This window comes from Panthera onca, chromosome A1, assembly GCF_046562875.1.
Source record: "Panthera onca isolate mPanOnc1 chromosome A1, mPanOnc1 haplotype 2, whole genome shotgun sequence".
Lineage (NCBI taxonomy): Eukaryota > Metazoa > Chordata > Mammalia > Carnivora > Felidae > Panthera > Panthera onca.
Window position 1 is genome coordinate 89,283,067 of NC_138339.1, and position 18,919 is coordinate 89,301,985.

Sequence of the window (18,919 nt, forward strand, 5' to 3'; positions counted from 1 at the left end):
TCTGCTTTAAACGTGCTAGGGAATGTTTTTCACTCTCTACAAGCCTTTATATAAATGGTTTCTCAAATGTCACTGTGATTACTTAGCTTTTTGTAGGTTACTACTGAACTACAAAATGCGCTTCAGCGGTCAAGTGGTAGTCAGTATTTGTTTTCCTCAGTTACCTGAAAACATTACCAAATAGGTTTCTAAAAGAGAAATCAAATAAATATGCAGTCTTTTATTTTTTTTAATATTTTTTTAATGCTTATTTTTGAACGAGAGACAGAGCAGGGGAGGGGCAGAGAGAGAGGGAGACACAGAATCCAAGCTTTGAGGTGTCAGCACAGAGCCTGACGCAGGGCTTGAACTTCATGAACTGCAAGATCGTGATGCAAGCCGAAGTTGGGACGTGTAACCAATTGGAAGCCACCCAGGCATCCTGGTAAATATGCAGTCTTGAATAGTTGTCTCAATAAAAATATTAAGTTGCTATTAACCAGTAGATGGGTGTTATAGTTACTAAGAATTTTTCAAATTAAAGATGTTTAAGAAGTTTAATTCGAATTGAAGTGAGTTGATATTAAATGTAACTCCACAGACCTCTGTGCCAATTTCCTAAGGCGCAAATGGGGAAAATAATCACCTATGTTTCCTAGGATTAATTGGAATAGTGGTTGCCTGTATTAAGTGTTAATAAATGTTGGATAGAAATAGTATTCAGGTATTTAACTGTGATTTTACTATTCTGTTTTATTCATAATTTGGAACCAAATTATGGATGTCTGCTGAATTTTTTCTGGAATACTGGTTGAAGGAATTCGGCAAAACTCAGTAGCCCTGTGAATCTGAATGTTATGGATACACAGCTTTCCTCAATGTCTGTGCATCCCAGGCTGCACCTTCCATTTAGAGTATATTTTAATTACATCTCAGTATTTGAGGACAGTATTTACTATATGCATATTCTTCTAATAATTTTTTATATTTTAGGTTTTTTATTTTTAGTTCCTTCTCACTTTATAATGAGGAATGAAGTTCATTAAGTGTGATTTTTATAAAAGTCGAATAGAAGACGCTTAAGTTGACCATTTCCCAGTGCATTCCAAGTTATGTAGCAGTGCTGCTAGCCTCTAGACAGCACTGCGGAGTGTTGGTAATTTACCTTGTTTGTCTTTTAGGTCAGTAAGCTTTGGCTCTGAGCAAGGTCCACATTTATCTCTGCAAAGTCTCCTACCCAGCCCCATTTTAAAAGTTTTAGAGGCTTTATTTCATCATTGACCCAACTAGTTACTGCAAGTTCCACCCTACAAAGGTAAATGACGTTTCCTATTCCAGCTTAAAAGATAAACGTGGCATTAAAATGTGATTAGTGGTGGAGAACTCGATTGCCTAGTGCTAGAATTTGGACCTCTTTGCTCCATGTCCCTTCTGGTCTATCCTTCATCCTGTAACCCAAGTGGGATACTCCCGTAAAGCAGGAGTGATGGAAAAGTAAAGTAATGGAATTGACACCAAGAGAAAGGAGCACAGGGCTGTCGAACACCACTGCTCACCTGCCTCCACAGAAGGCTTTTCTGCCATGTACTACTTTTTGTGTGCCTTCCCCCTCCTACACAATCATAGGAGGGAAGGAATTGTTACTTGTCTTTTTCTTGCTAGGCCTTGCTCTGGTACTAAATTTGAACTGCCCCTGAAGGAGAAAGAAAATAATGAAATGAAATGCTTAGCTGGATTTAGACAATTATTCAAGATATCCCTTGGTTTTATTTTAACTTAACCCTTGTGAATACTTCACAAAAATACATATACAGAAGCAAATAAAACTATACAAACTAAATATGCAGCAGATAGAACAAGTAGTCAGAAGTTCAAAGATGGAGAACTTTAAAAACATCAGTTTGGAAATGAATACTTTCAACAAAAGCATTCCAGGTGTTTTTAAACACAAAATAAATTGGTAATGTATACAATGGATGAATGGGGAACATGCCTTGATCAGTACAACGACCAATAATATTTATTGAATTCAAACTATTTACTGTTGTAAACATGTAACGAAAGCATCATGAGATCTAAATACAGTCTTTGACAATTCCAACAAAATAAGTGGTATGTTTAAAAAATAAAGCTGATGAGCAATAGATCCATTCTATATATTTTCTTTCAACAGTTCCAGCAAGAGAAATAGCACAGTATTTTAAAAAAGTATACAGCAAAGATTGTTCCTATTATAATGGCAAACTCTGGAAACTGTAAATACAAATAGTCAATGAACAGTCAAACGGTCGTATTCCTAATGAGGAAGGAGTTACAGTAAGAACAGTCAGTGATCCAGTTATCCTCAATTGTCAACAGAATCCTTTCCTTTTTCTTGTCAGTTGGTTTCATAGTTCTTTTTTTGGCAATTGGATGTAGGGAAAATACATTTTCCAAGTTCAAGATACAGTCATAGCATTTTGTTGTGTGAAAGGTGATCTGTACACCAAGGCTCAGAAGTTGGTAAAGATCGATTCCGTATGTGGAAAAAGTGCAAATATCCTGCACAGATAGCTTACAAAAAGCTGCTGGCACAGTTACTCACCAGCAGAATCTTGGATTTTGTTTGCATAGCTCACACATCACTGGAATGTGGAAAAGTGTGCTATTTTTTGGCAAGAGCAAAGGAGACATTATACTGATGTGAATTACCGTGTTGGGCTTGCTGCACTTGGGCGAAGGCTGCTACCTGACATCATTAGTTTTTGTATACTGGTTTTGTTTTTGTTGAAGCAGTTCTGTTATGGCCAGGAGCTTTTTCAGTACATGCTAAATAAACAGAACAGTACAAAAATAATTAGTAAATAGGGTAACAGTCTGGTCAAATTTGAGGGAGCCTGGACTTGTAAAAAGCCATTATCAATTCAAAAGAATTCAAAAAATATTAACCATTCTACTCAGAAGATGAAACCGTAAAGGTTTCTATTCAGTCCTTGACTCAGTATTTTTGTACACTTTTAAAGTAAGTAAATTCATTTGTGTGGCATTCTCCTATCTACCTAGGATAGAACATCTTTCCAGAAAACATTTATCATTACAAATGACACATACATCTTAAACCCTGTAAGATGATGGAAGGACATTCAACTTGCAGCCTACTGAATACTTAAAGATTATGGAAGAAAAAGGCCTAAAATTTTTTAGTCAAATTGTCCAGTAAGAATTTTATTTTTAACTTAAGGCAGGCCATAATAAACTGCACCAGGTAGGGAGAAGACAGTATACATACCATGGACATGTAAAGAGGCCAGTGGCACACATCCTTCCTAAGCTTTTAATAAGCCAGAGTGTTATCTAAACTTGAGGATTTGGGGTTGAAGAAAACTCAAAGTCCCCAAACACAATGTTTTAATCTCTTCTACAGAGTCCCTGCCAAATGAATGGCCAGGCTAGTGACAGTATTCAGGAAGAGCTTAATAGAAATGGCATCTTCCCACGCCATGCTCCAGAATCTCTGAATCTGGAGCTTGCAAGTCACTTGGCCATGCACTGCATATGTGAGAGAAACAAAGAAAACGCCACCTCACTATTGACTTCATTGTTCATTTGCCATCTTCAGAAATCACTGAAGTGTGTGAAACACATCATCGTTTGAGGTCACACTGTGCAGTATCAAACATACATAATTTTAGCCTGGGTCCACTATTCTTTTGCCAAGATCTTGGTGGAGTTATGATTCAGATTCTTAAAAATGTAACTGAGAACAGTTTTGACCATAATTCAGCGAATTCCCTCTCAATTTTATGCTGACATTCTGCTTAAGTGTTAATCAAACATCACTGTTAGTGAAGGCTGGCAAAAACCTACCTGCTGTGCACCCCGTTCATTGCTGAGTGTTCGCAGTTCATCTGAATGGGCCACACAAATCTCATGCAGTGCTGCTAAATCACGAGACAGGTCAGTTCTAGAATGCTCTGTAGTGTCCGGAAGTTCAGGTACATTCTTTAAGAGAATCATAAAACTGCATTTACAAATACAAATCTTTATAGTCACTTCTGAAAAGATCCTAATTGCTTATAGTAGACAGAATTTTTAACATAATATTCTCTTAAACTTCTCTTAATATTCTAAGGACTTACTGAAATGTAACATTCAGTGCTAATTCTGATAAAACACAGAATCTGTGACCTCAGCATTCACATCAAACCTTATGTGTGGTTTTCTACCACATAATGGCAGAATATTGTACAGTACTGTTATTCTAAATAAATGGGTTTCCTAAACCCCTTTATTTAGAGTTCTGGGTTTTATTGATCTGGTATATAGGCAAAAAAACCCCAAAAAGACAAAACAATACAGTGTAACAGCTAATCTGGATTAAATGCAACCTAAACTTAAAATGCCTCTGTTCTTGCAAACTAAACTTCATTATTCAGCCGGTATATTTTGTTTGACTTTATCAGTATATATAAGAGTTACACTATGAAAGTGTGATGAGAACATGTCAGGCCTGTAATTATCTGTGGACTATGCCCAAAACATTTGCTTATGTGTGGAAATGATCACTGTTAATTATGATATCTTCAGGTAACGTTCATTAAATAACTTAGTACTTTATTAGCACTAAATAATCAATGTTAGTTTCAGCCTGAGAATAAACTTTAACATGGGCTCAGCCTGCTGGTAGTTTTGAATAAATCCACTCCTCTCCCTAATGATGATAATACTTGTTAATTAACTCAGTTATTCATTTATTCATGCAGTGAATGAAGGATTACAGAAATGAAAAACTGTAAGTGCCTAGGTCACTCAGTTAAGTGTCTGACTCTTGATCTCAGCTCACGTCATGATCTCATGGTCTGTGGGTTCAAGACCCACATTGGGCTCTGCCCTGGCAGTGCACAGCCTGCTTGGGATTCTCTCTATGCTTCTCCCCTGCCTGCCCTCTTGTTCCCTCTCTCTCTTAAAAAAAAAAAAAAACAAAACAAAAAAACTACAGTATTTGCCTTCAGGGAGCTTGCAGTCTCTGTAGAAGATACGTAAACGAATCACAGCAACACAGAGATGTGCAGAGGACTCCTGGGAAGCAGAACAAAAGGTATTTGATTCAGGTTTAGTGCTCATCAAAGCCCTTCTGAAGGAGATACTTCAGGTGAGTGCTGAAAGATGAATTTGATTTTTGCAGGTGGTAAAGGAATATAAGAGCGTGAGGAGACAGGAAGAGTATTGGGAATTTGAAGCACTTTGAAAGGATACATTTTGAGGCCTAACTAGGAAAATGATGAGGAAGCTGGAATGTTGACACTTGTGGAGTATTAATGGAGTCCTAACCATTAATCTGAAGAATCTAAAAACTAGAAATATAGCTTAAGATAAAGCTAGCTGGTATTAAATACTGGACAGTTTGATTTTTGTTTTTTTGAGAGTGTGTGTGAACAGGGGAGGGGCAGAGAGAGAATCCAAAGCAGGCTGTCAGCAGAGCCTTGACGTGGGGCTTGAACCCCCAAACCACAGGATCATGACCTGAGCCAAAGTTGGATGCTTAACTGACAAGTCACCCAGGCGCCCCTTGACAGTTTTCAATCCTTGACCAGCTGTGTTTTTTTGATAATCAGAAATACTGGTATCTGCAAAACTTCCCTGAGTTCATATATAAGAAAGATGGACATTTGGCATTGGCCCCTGTATTTCTCAATTTTATCCTAAGTATAAACTTACACTGTAAATAACTTTTTACACTTGTTTTTATCCCCAAGGTTGCAAACTCAGGGCCCTGGGGCAGTGCTGGTTGCTTTCATTGCATACTGGTGTGGCTGTGTTTTTAACTGAATTCGAATACCTTAAGGCAGGACATGGGTACCTCAGTCTCCTACCGTAGCATTCCCTAATGTCATACACCTGGCTAAAGTGATCACCTTTTTCATAAACCTGTTTTTTATATATGAACTGGATCACTAATGTATTTTAGTTTTTAATTGATTCAATGTCTGAAAATCTACAATCAAGACTATTCAACTTTACTAAGAAATACAGGATCTTATAAATTGTGTGTGTGTGTATATATGTATACATACTATTTGTGTATAATTTATATGTATACAATTACATATATACACATAAAATACATATATATAATATATAAATTCCCTGTTTTATCATTACAGTTTATTTATAAAGGCCCAATTAAGACATAGGTAGTACCACTAAATGAAGTGTAACACTAAATCCATGTATTTTATTCTAGAAAAGCCTCAAGAACACTCATTCCAGTCCATTTATTTAACCTGGTCAGATCTGAATCATCGATCTTATTTCAAATGCCATACACTAGCAGTTAAGTAAATACAACAACAGATTATCACAGTAAGGAGATTGAACAGCTAAAAGATAATGAAGGTCAAGACAGAAATAAACATAAGTACTACAAAAGCCATAGTGAATACTTGGCATAAACCATTTAGTGTAGGAACAAATGGTTAAAATAATTTGGGAAAGCAGGCAAAGATAGGCAGCTTTTTGTTTTGTTTTTTCCCAGATGGAAAATCTAAGCTATTGCTTAAATACATTAACTCTCAGCTATATTAACTATAGGTCTTAAAGTACTTCAAAAGTTACACACATACCCCAAGTTCATCTAAAAACATGATCATACGATGTTTGTTACTTTTGATAAATGGATTGACACCTTCCATATAGGGCTCCTAAAAACATAAAAACAAAAACCTTACAATTTACAGATCAAAAACAAACAATGATCGATAACGACCATACATGTAGCAAGAATTCTTACAATCTAATTATGCCCATCAATAGCAATACATGTTCACAAGAATTAATTTAACCATACAAATTTGTCTTCTACTAAAAGCAAATAACTAAACTGAGGAACTGGAATCTTTTTAATGAAAGAAATTCTGGATGAAAAGAAAACACTGAGCAATGACCAATAACTTTTGACTTCCCGAAAACTTGACTGATAGCCTAGTTTTGACCAGAAGCCTTACTGATAACATAGTTGGTTAACACATATTTTATATGTTACATATATTCTCTTCTGTATTATTACAATAAAGCTAAAGAAAATACTAAAATCTTAAAATATATTTACAGTACTGTAACAGCCATAAGTGGACCTGTACAGTTTGAACCTGTTGTCAAGGGTCAACTAATTCAGATAGAATTACTGAGAAACTATTATTTGCCAACTGCCAAGATAAACATGAGCCAAACCAAGAGGTTAGAATGTAGCAGACTACAAACAATTAAAATACAGTGAGCTCAAGATTGCAACAGGAATATATACTACTCACAACCTGCTTCAGGATTCAGATAAATTCAAATGCTAAACCATACTACGAATTGCTCTCCATACTAAAATCTTAAGCCTGTTTAAAAATGTGCTATGTTGTAAAACAAAAAAGGTTTAACACAAACTCTTTTAAAATCAATAACAAATGGTAAGGAACTCTAGTCAATTCCAAAGAAACAGACATGAAAAGTAAAAGTAACATTATGGTTAGCAAAAATTAAAAACAATTAATAGTCACTGACTTTTGGCAAGGATCTGAAGAACAAAAAGTCTTACCTAAGAATTTTACTCCAAAGTTAAAGGAAGTAACTGGACAATTTTGAAAGAAAGTATGTATGGATACTTGTTATAGCAGTATTTATAACAGTGACAAGTTGGAAGCCATCTAAATAATGAGTACAGGAGTATTTAACACCTACATGACAACATAATCATTAAAAATAATACAATAGTTGTACAGCAAGAAGTTTGTTAAATACTGACAAAATCAGGCACCATGGTATGATCACCACTAAATATTAACAATGCTTAGGAAGTGGGATCATAGATGGATGTTTTAAAAACTCGTCTGAGTTATTTACAGTAAATGTTTATTATGAATTAATGAGATGGATTAAGGTATGTTTAAAAATATACTTAGTGATTTTCTTTATAAAATAGCCACTATTGAAAATCTACCTAAACTGTCCATATTTCATGGTTTTATTATGTCAAAATTTCATTTGTAAGTGGCATTTTAAAGTATCAAAAGGTTTTACCTTAGCTCCAAATTCCACAAGATTTGCTAAATTCTGCACAGACTTAGCCACTAATATCAGTGTTCTTGCAGCAATAGGAGACGGGGAATCTATGAGAGAGAATTGGGCACAGGTAATGACACTGACTCCAAAGGCATTTTCAGGTAAAGCGTTATAAATTTAGCACTTTAATATTTCTTTACCGGGGGCTCCTGGGTGGCTTAGTCGGTTAAGCGGCTGACTCTTGATTTCGGCTCAGGTCATGAATGATCTCATGGTTCATGGGTTCGAGTCTCACATCAGGCTCTGCGCTGACAGTGCAGAGCCTGTTTGGGATTTTCTCTCTCCTTCTCTCTCTACCCACCCCCCCCCCCCCCCCCCACTGGTGTACTCTGTTTCTTTCTCAAATAAACATTAAAAATAAAATTTATTTACTGTTAAAAATACTAACACTCTTCCATTTAGAGCTCAATCTTTTTTGGGAATTACATGACCTGTATAAATCAAAAAACAAGTTAAAGGGGGTAAAGTTAAATAAACTGATCAATATTTATAGTTTGTGAAAAGGTTGGTGCTACAAGACTCAGCAGTTCTCAACTGGTTGGTATTTCAGAACACCTCAAAGCCTGCTTTATCTTTATCGCTAAAGAAGGGTCATTCCACAAACCCTTCATGACAATTCGCAAAACTAATTTCAACCCACTCAGGTTAGCAATTTGCAGTCTGTGCACTTCCCTACTCCCAATCTTCCAGTGACTACAAAATCACTTTAAAGCTCAAAAACAAAGATAACATTTGGGACTTTTGCTTTATTTTAAGGAGAGAAAAAAAAAAAAAAAAAAAACTTAGAATAGTGTAGAATAAACTATGAAGATTAGTCAGGAGACCTTTCCCTATAGGATGTACATAGTAGGCTACAAATGAAAACTGTAGCGATTACATATAATCCCTGAAACATAACAATTACTTCACAGTAAAAATGCATAGCTAAGTCTATTTGTCTAATTTTAGATTGTACTTTTTATCTTAAGCTGAACTATAAATAAGTAGTGCCTGGTGGCCAGGAGGCCAACATTCAGATAAACCAGTCTCTCCAAAATCTAAACTTTTTTTTTTTTTTAACGTTTATTTTTGAGACAGAGACAGAGCATGAACGGGGGAGGGTCAGAGAGAGAGGGAGACACAGAATCGGAAGCAGGCTCCGAGCCATCAGCCCAGAGCCTGACACGGGGCTCGAATTCAAGGACCGCGAGATCGTGACCTGAGTCGAAGTCGGAGGCTCAACCGACTGAGCCACCCAGGCACCCCTAAACTCTAATTCTTAATAGAACCAGAGATTTAACCATTTGAGTAGCAACAGAAGATAATGACAGACATCTGGTGACTATAATAAGGTAAAAATTCAGATTTAGTCCAAAATATGTTTAAATACAACTTTGAGCTTCTAATTATCAAAATAAAAACGGTTCAGGTTCCTTCTGTTCCTAATGGCTCATTATTACATTTGGAGTCACAGGGATCACCGTTTCCCTTTCTTCCAAAGAAGCCTACGGCATCTGGAAGTCCTTCCATAATAGATACACGGGAAATAAACCCAAATCTGCTTTGTTGGGAGTTTAAACTGGCCAATTAAAACCTCTCCTCTCTACAGGGCCACAAGTATTCACAGAGCACTACTGAACCTGTAGCTATCATTTTAATGTGACCTGAAAATACAACTTGCAGTAGTAGTGATAGAGTCTAGTGTGGACTAAAAGCACAAGGAAAGCTCTTCCCAACCTGAAAAAGCCAAGTGGCAGATTGGAAAAAGTCATCATAATGTGAGTTTCAGACACAGGTAGGGATGGGGAAAGAGTGACACGTGTCTAGTCACGCCACCTCAGGCTTCAGATATTAGATGGAAAGAAAAGGTAAGTAAGAGAGGGTAAATAGCAAAAGGAAGGAAGAAGAAAAGGGCACTTTGGAATGCTTATGTCAAGTTTTAGAACTTGATAATAAAAAATCAGATGTCAAAGATAAAATGAGATACAAGGTAAAAAAATAAAATCAGATGTCAAAGATATAATTTTATTCTAATTTTTTTAATTTTAAAATTTTATCAAAAGCTGATTACCTGAGATGATATTAAACATCCGTGGATTCAGGATGGCAGGACAGATAAGTCGAAGAAAAACAAAACCACTGAATGGGAGGGAAATTTTCTTTTTTAGAAAACTATATATGTTACATAAAAATAATAAACAAAAGTTTTAATACTTGTAGAACCATGAACTATGAATTAATATAAGGAAGCCCAAACATAGCTTCAAGAAAATAATAAGCTAAAGTATCTTACTTTAAGAACATGTATCTCTGCTTCTTATACTAGTTCCTTTTCCCAAACTTGGAATTTTCAGTTTATTTTGGGAAGATTTAGGTTGTATCTGTAACATTTACGGTCTTGGCAACTCTTTATTTATCCCGCGCTAGTAGTGCATCTTACACTTGCTTTGAGGAAGGAGTAGTATTAGGAACACTAAGAATTTCTGAAATACTATAGGAGTACAAATAAACCTTTTTATAGATACATAGTCCTGTACGGTCCTAAAACTTATATTCTCTCACTTCTTTCTTTACTTATTTAAATAGAATAGCCCTATAAAGTCGTTATAAATCAAGTTGATTATTCTGATTTTGTTAATGAATTACCAAATAAGAGCCCACTGTAGTAGGGAAAAGTGACTTCCTGATAAGTGAAAATGTATTCAATTTAATGTTGAAAAGCTTTTATGATAATAAAGAAAAAGACCTCACCTTCTCCATTACGGAGAGGGTAAACCAACTCCTCAGCATTTACTTTCCAACATCACAACAGTTCACTTCTTTTTGGACTCTTAGAAATGGTTGTTACTTCTCAGATAGCATTTATTGCAATTGTAATACACAATTATCAGCTCTTTAAATACCTCTTTTAAACTAATTTGTGAAGAATCTTGCATAAATTTTGTTTGAAAACATTTTAATACTTAAGTCTTTGAATCTGAAATCTAACCTACCAACATTTAATCATGAAAGAATTTCAGTATGCAAGTCTACTTTCTGTGTATTTTTAGAGGGAATTTAACTTTAAAAAGGATACTAGGACCTACACTAGGGTCAGAAATCATCACCTTGGGCATAAGTGCCCCTTAAAAACCCTATAGTGTCCAACAATTCACATAGCAGAATTTCCTGCTGCATTTGCTTAACAATTATACTCATTTGAAACTGAGTTTACAAAAACTTTAATTTACATCATATACACAACTGTGCTGAAACATGCTTATAATTCTTTTCTAATTCTCAGTCACTACTAAAGCCAAGACATACAGAATCTACAGTTCTTCAACACTCATGTCCTATCATTACTAACCAAGAGAAATTTTAACTGTAGAAAGAGCAGAAAACCTCTTTTACAAAACTCAGGCTGGGGGCAGGATTAACACACATTTTTCAAAATCACCTGTATAGTATTTGTGTCTTGAGTGGTTGTCTAACTTCTTTTTAATGGGATATAAAATGACTGACAGTATATATTCTCCATAATATCTTATTATTTGACTGCTATATTCTCTGATGCTTTTGCACTGAATCTCCAGTTGTCTTCAGTGGGCTGGAGGTACTTAACAAAAGCCTATAATAGCTTAGAGATTTTGACTGGATCTTAGAAGCCTGGCCTTTAGTTCTGCCTCAGCACTACATGACCTTAAGCAAACAATTTTAACCTCTTCTAGAGCTGCTTCCTCATTGGAAAAGTAAGTTAAAATAATGATGATGAAGTCCCTTTGTGTAAGATACAACATTCTGTGACTTGCCAAAGCAATTCCTCCTAATTACTGCACAGCAGGCACACAGAAACACAGCTTCACAACTAGACTGGAGATTAGCCCAGAGTCACAGACTATTATAAACCAAACAGTCAGTATCTCAAGGGTCAAATATTGCTCCTCCTCTTTAGCATCACATCAATCTGTTCCACTCCTCCCACTGTCCCCTTCCCTCCTCTTCTCTGTGCATATACGTGTATATGCCTATATGCATGTAGGTATGTGTTGTGTATATGAAGAGTACTATATAAGATAAAAAAAATCCCAAATAGTTAACTATGAGTGTTCAGGTTTTTAGAAAACGTATACAGTAGCTAAACATCTCTTAGTAACTTCCAAAAAAACCCCACAGTAAAGTTATAGTTTCAAAGCCTCTGAACTCAGAAAATATTCAACAGGACTCTGACATCAAAGTCAGAGAAAAAAGTCTTCAATACTGTTAGTTGTTAGTCTTCAAATTTTCACGGTTACCCACTTGACTCTCCATGCATGCTATACATAATGATATAATGAATGAATTGATGAGCCTTACCTAACAACTCTTGTTCTCATGGTCGTATTTGTAGGCCACTTGTGCTGGACAGATTTCTGTAAACACCCATAAATATATCTCAGTGTCCTGCCAAAACAACACAATTGTCTCAATACATAGAGTGAGGCAAAATGCTGATCTCACTGCAGCCAAAAGCTTAATTTACCAAATACATGTTTTAATGCAACTTGCCTTCCCCCCACCCCAAAAGTACTCTGCTACAAGTAACAACACATTTAGCAAGGGATAACGAAAACAAGTTGTCATCATCAATTCATTCAGCTAGTTCTTTACATTTACTTTGGGAGAAATTTACCATTTTTAGAATATTTCTGTATTAATGAAAAAGATGAAACAAAGTACAGGAATGAGGATACAGAGGAAATACTAAGTTTAGATGCCAGGAAGACAGATTTTTGACTTAAGTTCACTCCTACCTGAGTGAGTTCACTTACACTAACAGCTGTTAGGCAGATACTAATTATCTGGTGCATATCTAACCAAGATCTGTATGATCCCTTTAAATCTGAGACTATTAAGTCTCTACTCACTACCAAGTTACCGTAGAAACCAGACATAGTAGCCTATATAAAAAGGTTTTTATGTTCATGTAAATATGTCACCACAGTGGTTTCTTCAAGTCACTCTTTTGCCTTAAACACAATTTACCTTATAAAGATGAAAAACCCTAACTTTTTCAGAGTATAAAAACAGGACAGTGGAAAAGCTTACACATGTTTTAGAAATACAAATTTTTCAAAATGCAGATACACAATTTCTTGTCAAATTAATAAATTTCACCACTTACGGTGGAAGTATTTCTGAAGCCATGAATATTTTCTCCACAAGTTCTGAAAGTATGTTCAATAGGTGTGCTAAATTAGTGTTCACATCTTCATTTTTTTCTAACTTTGATGGACTTAACTAAGAGAAGGAATAAATCAATATAAATGCATCTTGCCAATGATAAATGCAAATGAATCAAGGCAATCAAATAGTTGTTTTCAAGGTTCTCTGTTTTTCCATTTTTCAATCTGTTTTAGTCTTGGGGGTAAGTATAAATGGGAATTTTAAGGCAGTCTGCTCTTTGGAGCTCATTTACTATTAATTTCCAATTACTCAACTGAAGAATAAGCAGTGATTATTCAACACTTTTCAGCTGTTCTGGGATTAATACCAGTGTTAAAGTTCTCTTTTATTCATTCACCATGCTTTACCATAGATTTTTATAGGCACACAAATTGAATTAGACATTATTTAAAAACTATATATATTCTCAACTAGAAGACAAAACCCCATCTTTAGTGGCCACGTATTCACAAATATACCAGGAATATGAGAAGAATGATTACCATAGATTATACAATCTATTTTATTTATTTGGAAAAAAAATGATTAAAATAGAAAGGGTTTTCTGAATGCCGTAGGCAGAATAATGAACGTTTCTCAACATTTTTCCAGTACCCCTTGAGATCTAAGAGTTCTGATCTAGAAACAATGGACTAGATTTATCTACGTCTCAACTCCCTAGCCTGAATCCAGTGTCCACAGACTCTCTTCAGACTTTCTCCACTTCTGTATCCATTTCAGTTAGGCCAACTATGTCATTACCCCAGGTTTTCAACACTAAATCAATTTCTTCCCTCTATGTTACTTAGTAAAAACTGGCAACTTGGTGCAAAATTAACATCTGACAGGTCCCAGTGTATGTTATCAACAGCAATTCCTTCTTTTATTAACTTGGTATCAGGTCTAAAAAATGTATTTAATATCTTCCTTCTATAGATGTTCTTTCTACCTTGAAAATCAGATGAGAGAAGAGCCATGTGAGATTCCATTCTTTATCTTAATGGTTTATTATGAATATACACTGAAGGCTTAATAATTAATCCTAAAAGGATGCTTTTATCTGCTTTTGAATGGATTATATAGTACTTCTTTCCCCCAAAAAGCCTTCAAGGACACCCCTAGTTGTTATTATGAAGTGTTTCACAGACCTTAACTATGTTATAAAACGTTAAGTCTCCAGCAAAAACTTCAATTTATGTTATATACACTTTCTGAAAGCAGCATATCCTTTATCATTAGTACAGCAGGAGAAATGAGAAAGTACTTTCATTAATTCCTGGTGCAATTTCTGATTTTTAATCTCAAACTACATCTTTTTTAAAAAGTCTGTTTTGTCTAATGTTTTTCTAAATGTCTCACAAAATGTGTAAGTGCTCTGATGAATAATTTTAGAAGCTAATATATTTGCCTTAAAACATAATTAGCTATAAAGCATTACCTATTAAAATACCCCCTTTACTTAAATACTTAAACATGAAATTCGTACCTCGCAAGACTGCTTGCTTTCCATGATCTTTAAAATCGAGTCTTTCAAAGCATGATGAACAAACTGTGTAGCAGTGGCTTTCATATACTGCTCCATCAAGGTGCTCGCAAGTGTTGTGGCTCGAAATAGAGTAGTGGCTTCATCTACACAAGTATTTATTTTGAAAGATTATTTGTAAAGGACTGTACTAATGTGAACGAGACTGGAAATTAACTTCATTTTTAAATACCTCATTTGTATGCAGCATTGAAGTACTGATTATAATAACAACCTATATTTCTAAAACTTAACTCTTCAAAGGACTTTACTACTTCATTAGATCATCAACAGACGGTGTTGACACTGCCATATTCATAAGAAGAGAACAAAAAGGCTTAAAATGATTCTATGACCTGTAAGACCAAAGAGCCAGTGAGTGACAAAACTCCTATCGGAATTCAGCTTTGCTGTCCACTGAGCCCATGCTTTGAAAACTCTGAGTTGATTTCCAAATCAGAATATAATTATGTGGTATAAACAACTAGACCTATCATTTGGATCATTCTGTAGTGTGTAAAAACACCAAGTCTCTATCATATATACCTGAAACTAAGAAGATATTCTATGTCAATTATACGTTCGTTTTTTTTAATGCAGAAAATGAACCCCCCCCCCCCCCGCCAAAGTCCCAGTATAAATCATTAGCCTAAAGTATGGCTATTGATGACCTAAAAAACACAAACACTGCCAAAAATGACAATCACAGTGTAACATATGGACCATCACTTTATCCTTCCTGACAAATCTGTATGTTTTTACATATTCTATGATTGGGAGGAAATAGTTCTAGTTTCTACAATTTATTGGGGAACCTAGAAGCAAGCACCGTTACTGAGCCAAAGTGCTAGTTGGAAAGGGGTTAATTGTGACAAATATGTAAGCTGTTACAAAGCACTGTGGATCCAGCTGCATTGCTACAAATAAAATGCAACCATCACTCAACTTTTGTGCAATGGATTAGTAAGTCAAATATAAACAAGAGAACATGGTAAGTCTACCAAACTGTTCTTAAAATCAAGTACCATGTGCCATGAATAGGGACAAAAAGTCACTTTCTTATGGCTTCTAATAGTTCACCATGACAGAAACTTGTTTGAAATACTAACTGGTTCCCACAGCCAAATGTTAGCCAGCCCAAGAATTTTAAAGATAATGTCATTTTAAAGTATCACACCAAAACGTCCATACTTTACCTTCCATGCTTATTTCTCTGTCATTTAGTGTACATAACAACAATGATTCAAGCTTTTCATGAAGAAAAATCCTCAGTAGGATGCTAGCCAGTAGTGTTCGGTCCTGTCCACATACATGTGATAAAGCATAGACTACATGAAGCTCCTTTTGCAGTATAAGCTAAAAAGCACATCAAGAAAGATTGTTGAAAGTATGCGGCATTAAACTCTCAATGAGACTAACAGGAATTGTGTTATGTTCTTCTATTCAGAAATCTGTTCTATTGAAAACATCTGTTAAAACTAGAATGAGTTTATTGCCTACATATCTACAGTCTCTTAAGACCAACATCTTCCTAGCACAAGGCTTTTCAACCTTCTGTGCCTATCACTGTGCATTAAGCTATACCATTACTATAATTAATGGATCTTTTATTTAAATGTTAAATATTTCTGTTAATTCCATCAAAAATAATTAGACTGGTAAATAACTTAATACCTCTTTAAATTCACTGTACTCTTCTTCTGGCATGATTTTTTCCATAGAATATCGTGCTCGGACACGCAGGGATCCTGGTTCAATACCTTTTAATGGTATATGGGAGCTCAGCAAAAACCATTCATCTGTGGCATGCCCTTTCTGTAACCGGCTCAACTGGCAGCGCATAAATACTTTGATAGAAAAACATCAAATGATTACCATCTAAAAAGATGACACTATAATTAGTCATACAAGTAAATTTTCCTGACATTTTGTTTTCTCTATAGTGTTAGATGCTTTAAAGGACTTTTCAGTGGTAACACAAAACCAAGAGTTGACACTTCATATACTTCGTTCACTTACTGAATGCCTACTGTGTGCCAGACTATGGTGCACAGGGACATGGGACACAGACATGATTAAGACATGGTCTCTGACTTGCATTGGAGGTCACCGTCTAGCCAAGAAGGCAAGAAATCAATTATGGTTCCATGTGGGAAGTGCTGTAACAGTGCTTAATGCTACCGAAGTACAGAGAAATAATACATAATTCAGCCAGTGGAGGTTAAAAATCCATTCCAAACAGGTAACCCCTAAAGCTAATGTGTAGCAGGATGGGGAAGTGTAGCTAAAGAGAAAGGCAGAGAAAAAGAAAAAGAGAGCACAGTTCAAACAGAAGGTACAGCGGGCACGTTTAAAATCCATTGATTACTTAAGAACTACTAAGAAGGCTGGCATACCTAGAGAGGACATACCACAGATACACTATGAAAGCAATGGGAGGAGTGAGTGAGGAAAGGGCTTTTCTTCTCTGTTTACCAGGGGTTTGGATTTTATGTTTGAAGTAATGGGAAACCACTAAAAAAATGTTAACCATTTAAATAGTACAGAAATTACAAAATAACTATTTTACAGAGAAAAATTCAGGCTTTGATCTGTTAACGCCTATCATTTCTTTCCCTACGCCTGACTTTTAAGAAGGTATTAGCCTAATTCAGTGTGGTGTGAACTGTTAAATCCCACTGCCACCTGCTTCAGCAGAGGCTGGGCAAAGGTGTGCTACCAAGAACAAGCACTGAGAAGGTTCATCAGAAATGAATAAATAGTAGACTAATTTAAAGAAAAAAAATTAATAGAGTGCTTTTATTCACTTACATCAAACTATATGGAAAGAGGAAAAACCTAAACAGTAGAAAGAAGGGATAGTGGAAGCACCACAGAAAGAGGGCCGCTCTCACTGTCCTCTCGTTCTTCCCATCTACTGGGGAGAGGAAGATGAGAGAGATGATACAGAGTTTAGTAACAAGGACTAAATTTACAGTAGGTACAATTTAGCGATTTTGGCCTTTTTTTTCTTAAACGTTTTCTCAACAATCAAAGCTTTTTAGAAGTACAAAAAGAAACTATGTTATTAAATTATGCCATTTGCTCTTTTGTAAATCTCTGTTTTAGACTACATTTCATATAAATTTAAAAAGTATAACGTGTTTTACTTCAGTAAAAAATTTCTGTATCAACTTACAGATATCAGGATCTTTGCTTTTCTTTGTTTTGTTACTAAGAGTTATTTCAAATCTGTTAATGTCAGGAGGAAGATCACTAAAGGAGCAAAAAGAAAAAGAATTAACAAAACATCCTGGCATCAAACTATCTAATTCTTTTATTTCTAGTATCAAATAAGTTCTTTATATCTGCTACTAAACAGTTTGAACATGCTGGATTTAAAAATGGATACAAAACATGTTATTATCTATAAGACAGGAATGCAGACAAGCAAATCATTCCTACTATCTTTAACCTCAAGTAAATCCTGGAAACCCTTGTAAACATTTTCTGTGTGTGTGTTAGTAAATGATTTCATACTTGTCAGTAACGCTAATTCACATTAGTAACTAGGTGAAAAACCAAGGACACAGCACTTCACTAATCAAAAGTGACCATATACAGCAGGAAAAAAAAAAAAAAAAGTATGTACTATTAAAACGCCTGGACTGGTACCTTGTTCTGACCATTGAGATACAGAGATGATGGGGGGAGGAAGGGAAGGGACCACGAAAGAAAATGCAACAGGATAAAAGAAAATGATTTAATGTAATACTAAAATAAGACTTACTCAAAGACAAACTCTTCTGACCATACTGGGTTTTGCCCTTCCCTTGCATGAGTTTTTGCTACCTGGACACTGTTCAGGTAGATGTTACAATATGGATTTGTAAAATGTTTTACGGGGAGTTTATGGGCTTCTTCAATGTGTAAAACAAGACTGCTGACCTAAAGGAAACACAAAAGTTATTACCCCAGATTTTAAGACTTATGCATTAGGCTTCAAAAGCAATTAGTATAAAATAACAACCAACCAACCAAAAGTAACTTATTTTTCTCCTTTCTTTAGAAAATGACCTGTAATTACATTTTCCTCCTGTGTGATATATAAAATACAACATTCAAGCATTTGAAATAATTCTTCTCACAAAAAGTGCAGTTTTATTTTACAAGTTAATCCTCCAATTA

At 35.3% G+C, this 18,919-nt stretch overlaps 1 protein-coding gene across 2 annotated transcripts in view; it reads right to left on the reverse strand.

The window, feature by feature from the left end:
• Window positions 1-218: 218 nt before the first annotated feature.
• RASA1 (RAS p21 protein activator 1) overlaps window positions 219-18,919 on the reverse strand; it is a 116,771-nt gene continuing 98,070 nt past the window's right edge. For both annotated transcript variants that reach the window (XM_060635420.3, XM_060635421.3), the window contains exons 14-25: window positions 18,522-18,679; window positions 17,931-18,007; window positions 16,427-16,599; window positions 15,949-16,108; window positions 14,717-14,859; window positions 13,190-13,305; window positions 12,382-12,468; window positions 10,118-10,185; window positions 8,026-8,114; window positions 6,582-6,659; window positions 3,826-3,960; window positions 219-2,787 (exon numbers count right to left, since the gene is read on the reverse strand). In XM_060635420.3, coding sequence (XP_060491403.1) covers window positions 2,704-2,787; window positions 3,826-3,960; window positions 6,582-6,659; window positions 8,026-8,114; window positions 10,118-10,185; window positions 12,382-12,468; window positions 13,190-13,305; window positions 14,717-14,859; window positions 15,949-16,108; window positions 16,427-16,599; window positions 17,931-18,007; window positions 18,522-18,679 — 1,368 coding nt within the window. In that variant the 3' untranslated portion in view covers window positions 219-2,703. The remainder of the gene's footprint in view (window positions 2,788-3,825; window positions 3,961-6,581; window positions 6,660-8,025; window positions 8,115-10,117; window positions 10,186-12,381; window positions 12,469-13,189; window positions 13,306-14,716; window positions 14,860-15,948; window positions 16,109-16,426; window positions 16,600-17,930; window positions 18,008-18,521; window positions 18,680-18,919) is intronic.